Raw genomic sequence first — 14,843 nt, 5'->3', positions numbered from 1 at the left:
TAAATGCACACCGAGGACCGAGGATCGAGCGTCGAGGAGGCTCTCTGGAGGAGCTCTAACCGAGGATACACTGATGGGCCCTCCACGGTCCTCCACGGCTCCTTCGTGGATGCATTTCCGCTAACAGAGATGTTTCAAAGAGGCGTGACGCACGGCCGGACTTATCTCAGCCAATGACAGCTCTGCATGCATCCCCTGGATATTATTTTATTAACTGCTTTCATCGCGACGCGATGTTTACAGAGAGAACAGCTGTGAGGTCCGTGCAGAAAGCAGAGCAGTGTGTATAATATATATCACTCAGTATAACAGGCCTACTCTCTTTATTTGCTGTAGTTTAGTAGATATCTACAAACAAAGAGTCGATGTTTTTCTAAGACCATTTAGTGCTTCACATAATAAAATACACAACGGCTGTAGCCTGATTATGCTTTAGGAGCAGTAGGTGTGTGTGTGGTACAGTGTGTAGGTGTGTGTGTGGTACAGTGTGTAGGTGTGTGTGGTACAGTGTGTAGGTGTGTGTTGTACAGTGTGTAGGTGTGTGTGGTATAGAGTGTGTAGGTGTGTGTTGTACAGTGCGTAGATGCGGCGGACAGACGGGTCTCAGTTGGTTTGGTGTCCTCTGCTTATTTTTAATACTTGGCCCGTAATTTCAATTCCCCATTTCAGCGACCAGAGAGAGGGGGGGATATATCCAGTCTCTGATTGTGTTACGTTATTATGAGAGTGCTCTCATACTTTAAATTGTATATATTTATATAAATATATATGTGTGTGTGTGTGTGTGTGTCCGCATCTGTAGCCTGTTATTGTCTCATTATACCGCACGGTGAATGAATCAAAGTAAATATATAAGTGGTCATGAACACATCTGTCCATCAGACAGAGAGAGGGCTGCTGTGCCTCCTGTCATCATTAATGGACGTCTCTTTAAAATGACCGCTCAGAGGAGAGGAGTTCTCATTTCTCTAACCGCCTGCTGCTTCCCCTCCTCTCTCCTCGGTTCCCCTCCTCGGTCCTCCGCTCGCATCTCCTGTGTCTAGGAGGGGAAATTTAAGAATTGAGAAACCTCTATTGTCTGTCCTAGTCCACGAGTGTCTCTGCATCCAATATAATTGAACCGGGCGACGTCCGAGCCAGTATGACTCATGTGTTTCCGATTTCACTCATTTTATACTGTATATATAAAGACCCAGTGACCATGTACATGTATACATATTAATACAGTTAAGCCTTAACTGTATTAATTCGTTATCAATAATTCGTTATCAAAAGAATATAGTATTTCCCAGTGTGTCAGAGCACCAATGCACCCTGCTCTCTGCTTCCACCCAATAATAAACTAATTTGTATTCTTGTTTTGTCAAGTTTGTAAGATAGCCACCAATGTAAGAAATACATCTGTTTATATTATGCAGTGTTTCCCTCTCTCCCTGCTTTAACATGTCAACTCCCTGTGGCACTGATCAGGTGTGCAGGTTCATTCAGGTGAGGAGAGAGGAATGGGGAACACAGGGAGAGGGAATTATTTGCTGGGGGAATCTTTGGTTTGGTGTGAGCGGAGGGAGAGGAGGCCTGGCAGCTTGCTGGAGGGAACTGCTTAGATTCTAAGTGTTTAGCTCTAAGTAATATGTCAGGCTGCTAAAGGAACATTTAAACCGGAGCAGCAGCTAAAGTATCTCTTCTATTCCCTTCTGGACTGGTGAGTGCATTCCTTTTTGGATATTTGTCTTCTTTTTGCAAGGCCTTGCTCCACTTGGATTATACTTTTTCCTTTTTTGTTGAGTGACATTGGATTATTCAGCTGATGTAACCCTCCTGTCGTGTTCCTTTCTCCCCCTTACTTTGGTGTTCCTGGTCAAATTCCACTGGTCTGTTTAAATGCTCTTACATGAACACAAAACCAATGAACACCTTTTAAGCTGTGAACAATGTCTCAGACTACTGGGTCACACGAATAACTGCAGAGAAAATACAAACAATAGACACTGAAAATATATTCCTAGATTAGCATCTTTGATGAATTAGTTGTGTACTCGCTGATGGATGAACATAATGTAGGGTCACACCCATTCATTTCCTGTGGCGGACATATTTGACCGGGAACCCCATAGAGGTGTTACAGATGTTACTAAACCTCTCAAAATGCAATGAAAGTGGTGATCAGCAAATGTATATGTTCACATTGTTACTGTGGAGGATATCATGAAGCTATCACATGTAAAACACAATAGTAAAACGGTCAGATTTGACCCGAACACCACACGACTGGGCGGTTGAAAAGACTGCATTTGAAATTGGACATTATTGTTTGTTTGAAAGCGTTTGGTTAAATAAAGTCTTTGAGACGCACGTCAAAGTCTGGTTTGAGGGGGAAATGGGTTATTCAGAGGCAGATGTTTGATTAGTACATGTGTTTAACTTCTCTGGAGAAACAAAATGCAACAACGCAGTGTTCCCAGTCCCACAATGAAGACACTCACTGTTCCTTTTATGAAGCCAAATGTTTTTTTTATTTTTTATTATTGGCTCTTTCTGGCAACACATGAAAAAAGATCTTGGTTGTTAAGAGGGGAAAGCAAGAGTAAACCAGTCTTTGGCACTTTCTATTCTAAACAAACATGCTGCTCACAGAGAAATCATCGGTGCATTTTTTTTTTAAACAGAGTTTTTAAAACACATTTGACATTTTGACACTGACTCAAAATCACAATAAGCAAGTCACACATATTCCTGTTAAGGAAGGATGCACCCATCTTTTGGACATTTATACACAGGTATAAAATGATAGAAATGACCCATGCACATCTGGGGCGGGGGGATTGATCAGTGGGCACTTATTGGTGTTCCCAGTCAACGTGCGCTCCATGGGTGTGTTTCCGGTAGGTGGAGCGGGGGGCTTTGTGCTTGTGGTCCATGTCAGAGACACGTTGACTTCCTTCCTCTCTGATCCTCTCTAACTGCCAGGTTAATGAGCACTGTCTGTCCTGCCTCTCTTCCATGGAGCTAAGAAACCTTATTGTAGCTGGACTCAGGTCATCTCTGTCTATCGGAGTGTGATCTGTGAAGCATGGGAATAGAACCAACAAACCCATACATGGGTCCAGGAACGGAAGTCGGTATATTTGATATTCCAAAATCTCAACCAAAAAAAAGCAATTCTTAACCAATAAGGCAAAAACAGGTTATTATACACGAATCGGCACAAATATATCTTAAGTCGCTGTTTGTAAACTGCTCTGTGTGAGGTCCAGGCTGTGGCTGCAGGAAGCCTAACATGTTGCTGAGTCAGCGCACACCATGCGTAAGGCTTCATAATTCCATATGAGTAAGATATGAATTCTGTGGTGCTATAGAGCAGTGCTTCTCAAAGTGTGGTCCGCGGACCACTGGTGGTCCGTGAGTATATTGGTAAAATTTCACATTTGAAATAAATAAATACATTTAAGTTTTCCGCACTCTCGCGGGAATATCTCCGCAATGGAGCGAGCTTAAGTTTCAGTTTCGATTGCATGATATAGCCCAGATAAACACCTTCATCACACATGTGGCCACTTGTTTGTATCATTTTCAGGTGATTTGTAAAAAACGATGTGTTTTTGGATATTTGTGGAGTTAGGTGGTCCGCGAGTGTTTTTTTATTGGTTAAGTGGTCCTTGGTATGAAAAAGTTTGAGAAACACTGCTATAGAGCAGCCACCAAACACAGAAAGAACAACCATGTTGTTGATATCTTATTCCCACAATTCAATGTTGTTCACACGAGCTTACAACACACAACTTGTAAATATTTTGTTAGCATATGATCATTAATCATATGCAAGTTATCTAAATATATCTTTATATGTTGATCGCTCAAACTATCTTGTTCATCTTTTGGGCCAATGTTGGTTTCTTGTTTAGATAAATTAATATCTTGCTTTTGGACATAAATATTTGTTCACAAGAATAGTGGAGTCACAAAAATAAATACCTTGTTACTTTGTGCTTTCCCAAATGAATATCTTGGTCCTATGTCAAAACACATATTAGCTTCAGGACTGTGTAATGTGTTCTGATAAACACAGGACGTGAAGCAGGAAATGCCATCTGATCATACTCATTGCACCATATGCTGCTGGGTATCTTACATCACAGACAATGAAAGAAACACAATCCTTTTCAAAGAGCTCACGGTTAGGCGAGAATACAATAAGCAATTTCACTGTCATACTTTTTTCTTAGCGGGTGACCACACTGGTGCTACATAATAAATGAAGTGGTTATGGTTGTGATTTAAATATGAAGCACAGAAGACATCAATACGGTGTCAACAGAAACTTTTATCGTCATATTACTGATCAGAGTAGTGTCACTTCACTGTTTGGGATATTTCCCATTAAATAATGCTTATTTTGTGCCTTTAGGACACATCTTTTATATTTTAGAGTTCAGGGAACACACCATTGATTAAAACGTTATAAACATATAAACACAAGTGTTTGAGACTTAACATACGAAACTTGTCAACTTGCAATATTTCACAGTTTAAATGACATTTCTTATTTTTTCCTGTCCGAACATGTAGTTGATATTCCCTCAGAATGGAGTATAAAACATGATATGCATGGTTTTAGAGCACAGCTGGCTATACAGCACAAGGATTTCTAATGCTTCCACACATGTAACTCAACATGCTGCATATTCAAAACTTTTTGGAAATCAGCCAACACGCTGGACACATTTCAGGCAGAGGCTGTTCAAAAGTGACAGCTCGTGACATGTTTGAAATCACGGAGACGAGTTAAACTGTAAAAAAGGTCCCGGTGAGACGGCTGGCATGAAGAACTCTCACATGGAAGGATTATTTTCCTTTTCCTTAAAGCACAACAACTACATCATAACAATATTCAACTTAATAAAGTGCAAGCTTACAATATATGGTCATAACTGTCAACACAAGGGAATGTGAATGTTGATATTACAATACAAAAGAACAAAGTGTAGAAACGGCTCAATTTCCCAGACTAATGTAAAATGGAGAAAGTGCAGCAGTGTTCCTCTGCCTCTCTTCAAGTCCTTGGAACGTTGGAATGTAACATATTTAGAAAAGTGGCCGAAGAACCAACTGGCCTCTGACGTTTTGCTGCTCCTTAAGTTCAACTTCATATTTCATCACACATTTTATAGACTTACTAAATACTGAACAAACACATCTGTGCCAAAACATCGCCTTCCTCCAACCATGTCAATAAATATAGTACACACTGAAAAATAGCGTTCTGTTAACATTACAGAAAATTCATAAATCTTAATCCCAACCAGCGGACGTGGCTACTTCCTGCTGCGCTCAGTTAGCCTCACTCAATGACCTGTCGCTGTCACACAGAAACCCCCCACACACACTCTGCCTTCAGCTGGTCTCTACCTTGGTGTGGATCAGAATTCACACATGTGAAACTGTCCATCCAAATTAGAAGCCTGACAGTTTAGCTAGCAGACGGAGTAGTGCCGGAGAAAAATATGTTACACACCGACAGCTTTGAGCTATTCTAAGACCCATTACAGGCTAAAAAGGTGAAGTTTGAAAGGATAAGGCTTATTATCTATTAATCCCATAAAAGGCAGAAACCAAAGGAAGTTCCTGTTAACAGGAATCAGTGGTCTGTGTATCCAAAGCCTGAAACATCTTCCTTCTCTCCATGCTGACCGATACGCTCACCGGAGCACTACGGTATAATCCTCCTCTTAAAGTGGTCCTCAACAAACCCACTAGTTCCTAGTAGTACATTAGGAGTAATGGACTAAACACTACAAAGACCAGGTGTTTAAGAGATGTTATGAGATCTTACAAACACAAATGTAATTAAAGATTAGGGTCTTGATGGGCTTGAGGAACAGGTGGGGTAGGAGACCTTTTGAGAGAGGGGACTGATGAACTTGGACTTAGAAAAGGAACAGCCTTATCCTTTATGCTAAAGGGAAATGATTTGGAGTCATTAGATATCTGGTACCCAAACCAACGCTTTGGCCCTAGTAATGGCACTAAAGGCCAAGGCGTCATCCAGAAAGTATGATAGTAGTTTTTTTAATTCCTTGTCTTCATCTAAATCTTCTGATTTCTTAAGATTTGTTTCAGCAAATCAGCTATTTCCTGTAAATCTGGTCACTGCTTGAAATATCCTTCTAACTGTTACAGTACGGACAGAATCATGCTGACAGACCCTGCCAATCGCCGGGATGGCTTTTCTTTAGAAAAATGTATCTGGCAATTGTGGAGATTCTTCTGGTTTCCAATGACCACTGAAGTAAGGAAGCACAGCTCTGTAGGCTCTCCTATCCTCCTATGAGCTGAGTGTCAGAGTGACTGAATGTCTGACAGCTGACTACTGAAATGCTACGTTCTACTGCAGAACAAAACTCAAACAGAGAACACAGTAGGGGAACCAAAGGCTGCTCTGTCTCTGCTGGGGGGGGCACTCTGTCTGTCTGAGATTGTATGCTCAAACATTCTGGGATTTGATACTTCTTATATCAGTGCTCAATAAATATCTCTAGAGTGTGGCTGCTCAGGGAGAGAGGAATGAGTGATAGTACAGCTGCTGGGCCAGGTGAGAGTCCAGGGGAAGTGCACGGTCTGAACGCACAGCATCAGCAGAAGAACAAGTTCAAATGAATATTCAAATATTTTAGATGTACTGATAAATGTGCTGGACTATTTATATGTGCTTTGGTCTACTTTAAAATTGTTATCGTGAAAGAATCTATGTCGTAAATGTTTTGTGTGTTCCTGCCCAGGGACTGAAGATGGAAATTGGCTAAAAGCTCAATCTGACAAATCATCTCCTCTTTTTTTTGTGTGTATGTATGGTCCTTGATCAATTAAGACACCATAATTAAGAATAAGTAACAGTATCAGTGTGTGTAAGAAGATGTTTCCAGTGGTCCACTTCGGTCCTCAGTGATCTCAACACTTCCCACAGTACCACCATGGCGGCTGGCGGAGCGCTGCAGTGTCTCTGTATGATCCACTGCACTGACACAACTCAAACAGCGACTTTAATGAAATGCGTTATGTCAACAGATTTCACATAACTGTATTAGGTTAGTTGAAAGCAATAATATTAAGTTGAACCTAATATTTTCAATTAAATGTTATTGCAGTTAAATCTGTGACATAATACATTAGTTAAAGTCAACAGTTCATTTATTCAGTGTAGATACTGGCTTCACTTGTCCTAAAATAATGTCTGGTTGGAACTACAACAAGCACTCTGATGTGGGTGGGGCACATAGAAAATGCTATAACAGTATTAAAGTTAGCACGTTATGCTGATTGCTTTGTTACCCCCCCCCCCCCCTCAGCCGGGGCTCCTCTCTTATCACTACATTCCATTTTTGTGTTACCAGTTCCTGACAAAAATGGCAGCGTCTGTCAGCATGAGGCAGTGGATGCATGGGAGGTAAAGCGTCAGGAGAGTAGCCCGTCTGCAGGAGGAAGATGAGTTGGAGGCCTTCATCACTTAGCTCAGAGGTGTGTGTGTGTCATTAAGTAACAACAGAAAGGTGCATGTTGACTGAGAATAAATGATGGTGTGCATACCACTCTACCTTCCTTCATCTCATCTGCTATTCAACTAGATTGTCTTCATTTGTTGGCACTACTACAAAATGTACAGCCGCATGCAACACATGCACTGGCTCCATTTCCCTCCCAACCCCATGCCATTAAACCTACAACCCTTTGAAATGCTCAAAGGCGGAGGTCATTCTATGTGGAATAAAACAACTAAATGGAAAGCTCTCTTTGTCTTTTGGCATGCAGTCACAGCACAGTGATGTGGGAAAGCAATAACAACCCAGTTTCTATTAAAGGTGATAAATGGAATGCTAGTTAATGCAGAGAGAGAGTGTGATATCTTCACAATAAAGGGGAGCTCCAACACACAACAGAACCTCATGCACCCCGCCTGCTACATGTGAAGCTGTTCAACAGCTGTTTGGCAAATACCAGGAAAACACATTTTTGGTGAAATATTTTAAATTCCAACCTCTGTGCGATTAATCTGCTAACATTATTCTTGTTGTTCACATTTACAGATGCAGTGAAGGCTTTTGTTCTCTCTGCTCAGCCTATAGATAGATAAAGTCACACAGGCTGTCCCAACCTTCACTCTAATAAACATTCATAAATACTATAAGAAAAAGAAAAGACTGGCAACAATGATCTGATATTGTTAGAGGCTACAGATTGTTACTGTACACTTTGATGGGGAATGACGGGTAGAACAGCTTTTGCAGCCTCTCACTTGTTCATTCACACTGACGTCTTACGTGATGCTTTATGAGATGATTTGAGCCAAGCTTCCGAGACTCAAAATGGGAAATGTATAGTATATCATATTCTCTGGCTTTTCCATGTGAACATTAATGTTGCACTACATTTGCTCCCACAGTTAAATGCAAGACATTAGCGTGTTTATGCTAAAAAACATTACCTGTAAAAAAAGAAAAGAAGAAAAAACCGAGAGCAGTGAGGGGCGCTGGCAGTGAGTCTGTATGTACATGGTGCCATTCTGCCCGGTGACAAGATGTTAGTATGCTTCCAGTGAATCATCCCAAAATAAGCTCTGCACGTCCAGCATGGTGGCCAGCTCCAAAATGTGCTTCTGTAGGAGGCTGCTCTCCACTGTGTCCTGCTTCGGGAGCTCAGGGTAGGACTCCGGGAAACTCTGGGCCTCCTGCAAGCACACAGAAATAAACCTGTCTTAAACAGACACTGACAGAAGCTCTGCTGTCATTCTTAGCTGCTGGGAGTTCTACTGTGGACAGAGGTCTCTACTGAATTTCAAGGTACCAGAAATGTACTATTTGAAACATATCAGTGATATTCCACGATCAGTGGTGTAAAGTAATTAAGTAGATTATTTTCAAACCCTGTACTTAAGTACGATTCTAAGGGACTTAGTATTGGGTATACAGTAGGAGTATTTCAATGTTATGTTACTTTGTACTTCTACCCCACTTCAGTTCAGAGGTAAATGGTGTACTTTTACTCCACTACATGTATGTAATACCTTTAGTTACTTCACAGCAGTGTTGTAGTCAAGTCACCAATTCACGAGTCCAAGTCACTCTCGAGTCACCACTCTTCGAGTCCGAGTCCAAGTCCGAGTCACCAAGGGAGAGTCGAGTCCAAGTCCGAGTCACCCAAGGAGTATCCGAGTCGAGTCCGAGTCATCATTACCTGTGTTCGAGTCCGAGTCCAAGTCACCTAAGAAGAGTCCAAGTCCAGTCCGAGTCACAAGTCTTCATGTATTAACCTTCGTGGCTATACAGTGGGGCAAAAAAGTATTTAGTCAGCCACCAATTGTGCAAGTTCTCCCACTTAAAAAGATGAGAGAGGCCTGTAATTTTCATCCTAGGTATACTTCAACTATGAGAGACAAAATGGGGGGAAATAATCCAGGAAATCACATTGTAGGATTTTTAATGAATTAATTGGTAAATTCCTCTGTAAAATAAGTATTTGGTCACCTACAAACAAACAAGATTTCTGGCTCTCACAGACCTGTAACTTCTTCTTTAAGAGCCTCCTCTGTCCTCCACTCGTTAACTGTATTAATGGCACCTGTTTGAACTCGTTATCAGTATAAAAGACACCTGTCCACCGCCAGGGACTCAAATCCTGCAGTGCCAGACGTGTCCCCCTGCTTAAGCCAGTACATGTCCAGGCCCGTCTGAAGTTTGCTAGAGAGCATTTAGATGATCCAGAAGAGGATTGGGAGAATGTCATATGGTCAGATGAAACCAAAATAGAACTTTTTGGTAAAAACTCAACTAGACGTGTTTGGAGGAGAAAGAATGCTGAGTTGCATCCAAAGAACACCATACCTACTGTGAAACATGGGGGTGGAAACATCATGCTTTGGGGCTGTTTTTTCTGCAAAGGGACCAGGACGACTGGTCCGTGTAAAGGAAAGAATGAATGGGGCCATGTATCGTGAGATTTTGAGTGACAACCTCCTTCCATCAGCAAGGGCATTGAAGATGAAACGTGGCTGGGTCTTTCAGCATGACAATGATCCCAAACACACCGACCGGGCAATGAAGGAGTGGCTTCGTAAGAAGCATTTCAAGGTCCTGGAGTGGCCTAGCCAGTCTCCAGATCTCAACCCCATAGAAAATCTTTGGAGGGAGTTGAAAGTCCGTGTTGCCCAGCGACAGCCCCCAAAACATCACTGCTCTAGAGGAGATCTGCATGGAGGAATGGGCCAAAATACCAGCAACAGTGTGTGAAAACCTTGTGAAGACTTACAGAAAACGTTTGACCTCTGTCATTGCCAACAAAGGGTATATAACAAAGTATTGAGATGAACTTTTGTTATTGACCAAATACTTATTTTCCACCATCATTTGCAAATAAATTCTTTTAAAAATCCAAAATGTGATTTTCTGGATTCTTTCCCCCCATTCTGTCTCGCATAGTTGAGGTATACCTAGGATGAAAATTACAGGCCTCTCTCATCTTTTTAAGTGGGAGAACTTGCACAATTGGTGGCTGACTAAATACTTTTTTGCCCCACTGTATGTGTTGAAATGTAGCTGCTCCTCTACATTGCTTTTATCCTGTCATGTTATACTAATGTGTCTATTGAACTGCTGTGAAGCCAGTTTGGCTACAATTCTTGTAATAGGTGCTATACAAATATAAAGCTTATTACTAATGTAAGCATTGGGTTGAGAGGTCCTGTGTTGTGAGCATGCGCAGTCTGTCCTGGAGTGATGAAGGAGAGCGTGGTGTGACTCGACAATAATAAACGGAGGCGCTATCTGGGACGCTCCAAAAAGTACTAAGTTCCTGAGTTTTTGTTACACAGAAGTATCTTTGAAGCCTTAACACCTCGGACGTTACACTAATATTAATATTATTATATATAAATAAACTATATTTAAAATGAGTTACCTTTTAGAGAAGTGATTATATTTATATGCCAATATTTTCCTATGGTAAAGTTTTCGTTTTGCACTTTTATTTTGATAGTAATAAGATCGGGACTCTTATTTTGAAGGAACTTTTACGGTTAAATCGGTTTACTGATAAAGATTAAGCCCCAGAAAGCACATGGCTCCTTAACATGCAAAATGACGTCATTCTGCATGTTAAGTAGCCATGTGCTTTCGTGTTATCGGCTGAATCTGTATTTATTGATTAGATCACGTTACTCTGATGATAGTGTTCAAGACAGCCTATATGTCTGAACTCGATCCTTAGAGTAATGTGTTACGGAGCCTTCTCTTCAATATTGTTTCCACATAACGAGCATTTTGCGCTGCTCTTTTCCAATGTGGAAGCAGAATGTGTGAAAGCATCCAGCACGATGCGGGGTGTGTCTCTAGACATCTTTAGACTGGAACAGCGGGGCCCAGTACGTGAACTCGCCTCGCAGGTGCACACGCCAGGATAGAGGACATCAGACTCCAGAGAAAATAGCTCGAGTCCAAGTCGGAGCGTCAATGTACGAGTCGAGTCCTACGCGATAATTCACGAGTCCGAGTCCGAGTCCATGTCATCCTGCGCGAGAATTCACGAGTCCAAGTCTGAGTCAGCATACGCGATAATTCACGAGTCCAAGTCCGAGTCGCGTCAATCAGTGCGCGAGTCCGAGTCGAGTCACGAGTCCCGAAAATCGGCACTCGAGTCCGAGTCCAGGACTCGAGTACTCCATCTCTGCTTCACAGATGTGGATGAATGATGTGAAATCTAATCAAGTGTTAAATCAGACTTCAGTTCCACCTGGAGTACAGATGTAGCACTCTAGAACAGACTCCAGCCAACAGCTTCCTGCCAAAGACCCAACGGATCCCAGCGGCTGGGAATGTTAAGCCCTCCCACTATTTTCCAAGAGGGCGTTGCCAGATTTTCAATTTCAGGTTTTAACCATTAGATGGCACTTCATTCACAAATACAGAAAGACAAGTTTCATGGACTTTCAGTACTTCAGTTGTGTTTTGAAGAGCATTTGAACACATATTTGTTATGGTTTTCACAGATCAAATAAAGTATATCTAATCTTGTAATTCAATAATATATAGTCTTCATATATTAAATAATCATAATTATAATGTAAATGTTTACACTTCTTTATTTGTTATGCTCATACTTTTACCTTTACAATAGTTTGCTTTAATATGCAGTATATTTTTTGTATATTTTTGTGTTTGCTTCCTTCTGCTCCCTTTCGGACACATACTGTATGATTTATTATTATTATTAATATGAAGATATTAAGATAAGATGTTACTTTATTGATTGAACATTTGAGTTTAGAATGTGCTGTCCCACGGTAATTCAGAAGGCTCACAGGTCACATTCCGACCATTATTTAAAACAATAGGTGATTTCCCACCGTCTACAGTTTGATTTGTATAGAGGGAGCTCTGTGGCTGAATGGCCAGCGATTAGGTGTGGCGCATTTATCAGTGATCAGAGCTAACTGCCTGCCGTCAGATTTCATTTAAAAAACAGGTCTGATTTTAAGATCCTAAAATAAATACAAATAGCCTATATATTTTTTCTAATATTGTTGTGGTCACGTGACTTTGTTTAAAATCCAAGGGTGTAACTTTGGTTTGAGAAGTGGGGGGGGGGGGAGACACGAAACACAATTAAACATTTTTCCGATTTAATTCAAGTTCCTGCCTTATACAAAAATATATTAGGGACTATATGGTGTTAAGAAATCCAAGAAAAATGTGTAGTGTAGGGTTGGGAGGGTTACTTTGTAAATGTAATCAGTTACTGATTACTGAATACAGTAAAACCAAAACATACCCATCACAGATGGGTATGTTTTGGTGAACAGGAGACACAAAAAGCAAAAGGAAACTGAACGTGTTTTTACTGTTTTAATGGCTTATCAAGAGCACAACTGAAACATAGCATCTGAAACGATGTAACAACATAATACACTCTTTGGGGATGCAGCTTGGGATGTGAGGAGTGAGGGACACGGCTTAGAACGGGCGTGTCGCCTTCTGTCCTGCCAGTGTTGGCAGGACATGAATTAAAATGTCGAACTCGGACTTCATTTTAAGGACATTTCAGCCAGGGGTGCAGAGCTATATTTGTTTAAGCCTATTGTATGATAACTGTGTGATTACTATTTATTTTCAAATGCATATCTGCCACCCATTTACACCGCTCTTCCCGTCAAGAATTGGAATTTGAATAGAACTTAGCTTTAGTTTCTGGATCTCACGGAGAACACTGTCCCGCTTCATTGTAGGATTTCTGCCTTGTCTCCACTTTATAAATAAGTAATTAGATAGACTACCTTACCATTAGGCTACTGCGCTCATAAAGAATGATAAGAATAAGAATAATGCCGGCGTAATCAGATCACATGACCTGTTCAAGCCGGCGCCGCATAAAAACAACAGTCCGGACAAGTACTGGCTTGAAACTATATGCCAGTCTTTGTTTCATGCAGAAAGACCCAGTAAACACGGAGATACGATGATATAAAGTTAATACAAATATATTTCAAAAGTATGAAAAATGGAAGCACATATATTTTAATATCTTTGCCGTATTTGATCCTTTTACGTGATTAGTGAGTTTATTTAAGGTAATTAGGGAGAAGCCCTTTTTGATCAGTAACGAATTTAGCAGTTGAACATAAAAGTCAACTGAGTGTGACTTGCAATGACAGTGTTGTGTTTTTAGGGGGGGGGGGGGTGGGACACACACATTCCGATGGCCAATTAGTTTTAAACAAAGAGTTTGCAACATACATAGGCATAGGGGGTGGGGCTGGTGAACGGTAAGGTCAATGTTTTTAAAAACACTGTGAAATGTTGACTTTATTTGATCATTTCAGTTACAAACTAACGTTCATATTTCTCTTTTTGAGAAGAGCAATATGAATATGTTAGTGGCTGACCCAGCCCCATGGTCTGTCACAGTAGTGCGGGAAAGAGAAGTGCACTGTTTTGACTGGCTGGACCTGTATTGTACAGGAAAGGAGTGAGCAGAGGGCGGAGTTGTCGATTCTTGTTCTGTTTTCTGTGAACAATCCTCACCCTCTCAGACTTTCAGTTGCGCGCTACTAAAGAGACGCGCTACCATGGAAACCAAACAATGGTGTAGCTGTAAGATCAGGGGGGAGGGAGAGAGAGCTGTGGCTGATGGGCCATTAGGTGTGTAAACACACAGCTGAGAGCTGCCGTTTCATTCAGACTGTTTAAAAAACGGTGACAACGGACTATTTTTCTTAGCGGATGCATGTCAATTTAAATCAATACATAACCTACAACTATTTTTTAAATCAATAAAAACATTTTCTAAATCCATAAAAGCATTTAAATTAATATTGGGAGTCATGTCGTTACTTTGTTGAGAATGTAGCCTTGTAATAAGCGGGATAATGTGCAGCGACTTGTTCCTTATGGGGAAAATAACACCCTTCATCCAGATCAAGATCCCTCCGCTACGGGTCGGGACCCTGATCTGCCTGACGAGGCTCCATTAAAATATAAATATGTTTAGTGAATTACTGAGTTTAGGCACGTTAATAACGTTTTAATGAAGTTGAATACAGTATATTCATATGTGTCAGTGATTTCACGTCAATTCGGCGAACATAAACATAAATGATCGTGGTGAAGATGATGATTACATTAGAATTACAAATCGAGAGCATTTCCTCCCGTTCGTTTTTGGAGCCGGCGGGCTTCCTGATGTTTTTTGTACAGTAGTTGTGGACTAACCAACATTATTTTGTTAAATAAAAACATGGTGATGTTTTGTAAATGATTACATGTCTCTTATTTAGCAGAGAATATGATCCTATCCGTGACATA

General features: G+C 40.9%; 1 protein-coding gene across 4 annotated transcripts in view; it reads right to left on the bottom strand.

Moving 5' to 3' along the window:
* Positions 1-2,483: 2,483 nt before the first annotated feature.
* The window catches only part of scai (suppressor of cancer cell invasion), a 53,061-nt gene continuing 40,701 nt past the window's right edge, over positions 2,484-14,843 (bottom strand). For all 4 annotated transcript variants that reach the window (XM_034217896.1, XM_034217898.1, XM_034217895.1 and 1 more), the window contains one exon: positions 2,484-8,719. In XM_034217896.1, the coding sequence (XP_034073787.1) occupies positions 8,573-8,719 (147 nt within the window). In that variant the 3' untranslated portion in view covers positions 2,484-8,572. The remainder of the gene's footprint in view (positions 8,720-14,843) is intronic.

The sequence above is a fragment of the Gymnodraco acuticeps genome, unplaced genomic scaffold, assembly GCF_902827175.1.
Source record: "Gymnodraco acuticeps unplaced genomic scaffold, fGymAcu1.1, whole genome shotgun sequence".
Taxonomy (NCBI): Eukaryota; Metazoa; Chordata; class Actinopteri; order Perciformes; family Bathydraconidae; genus Gymnodraco; species Gymnodraco acuticeps.
This window is presented reverse-complemented; position numbering and strand designations above follow the sequence as displayed.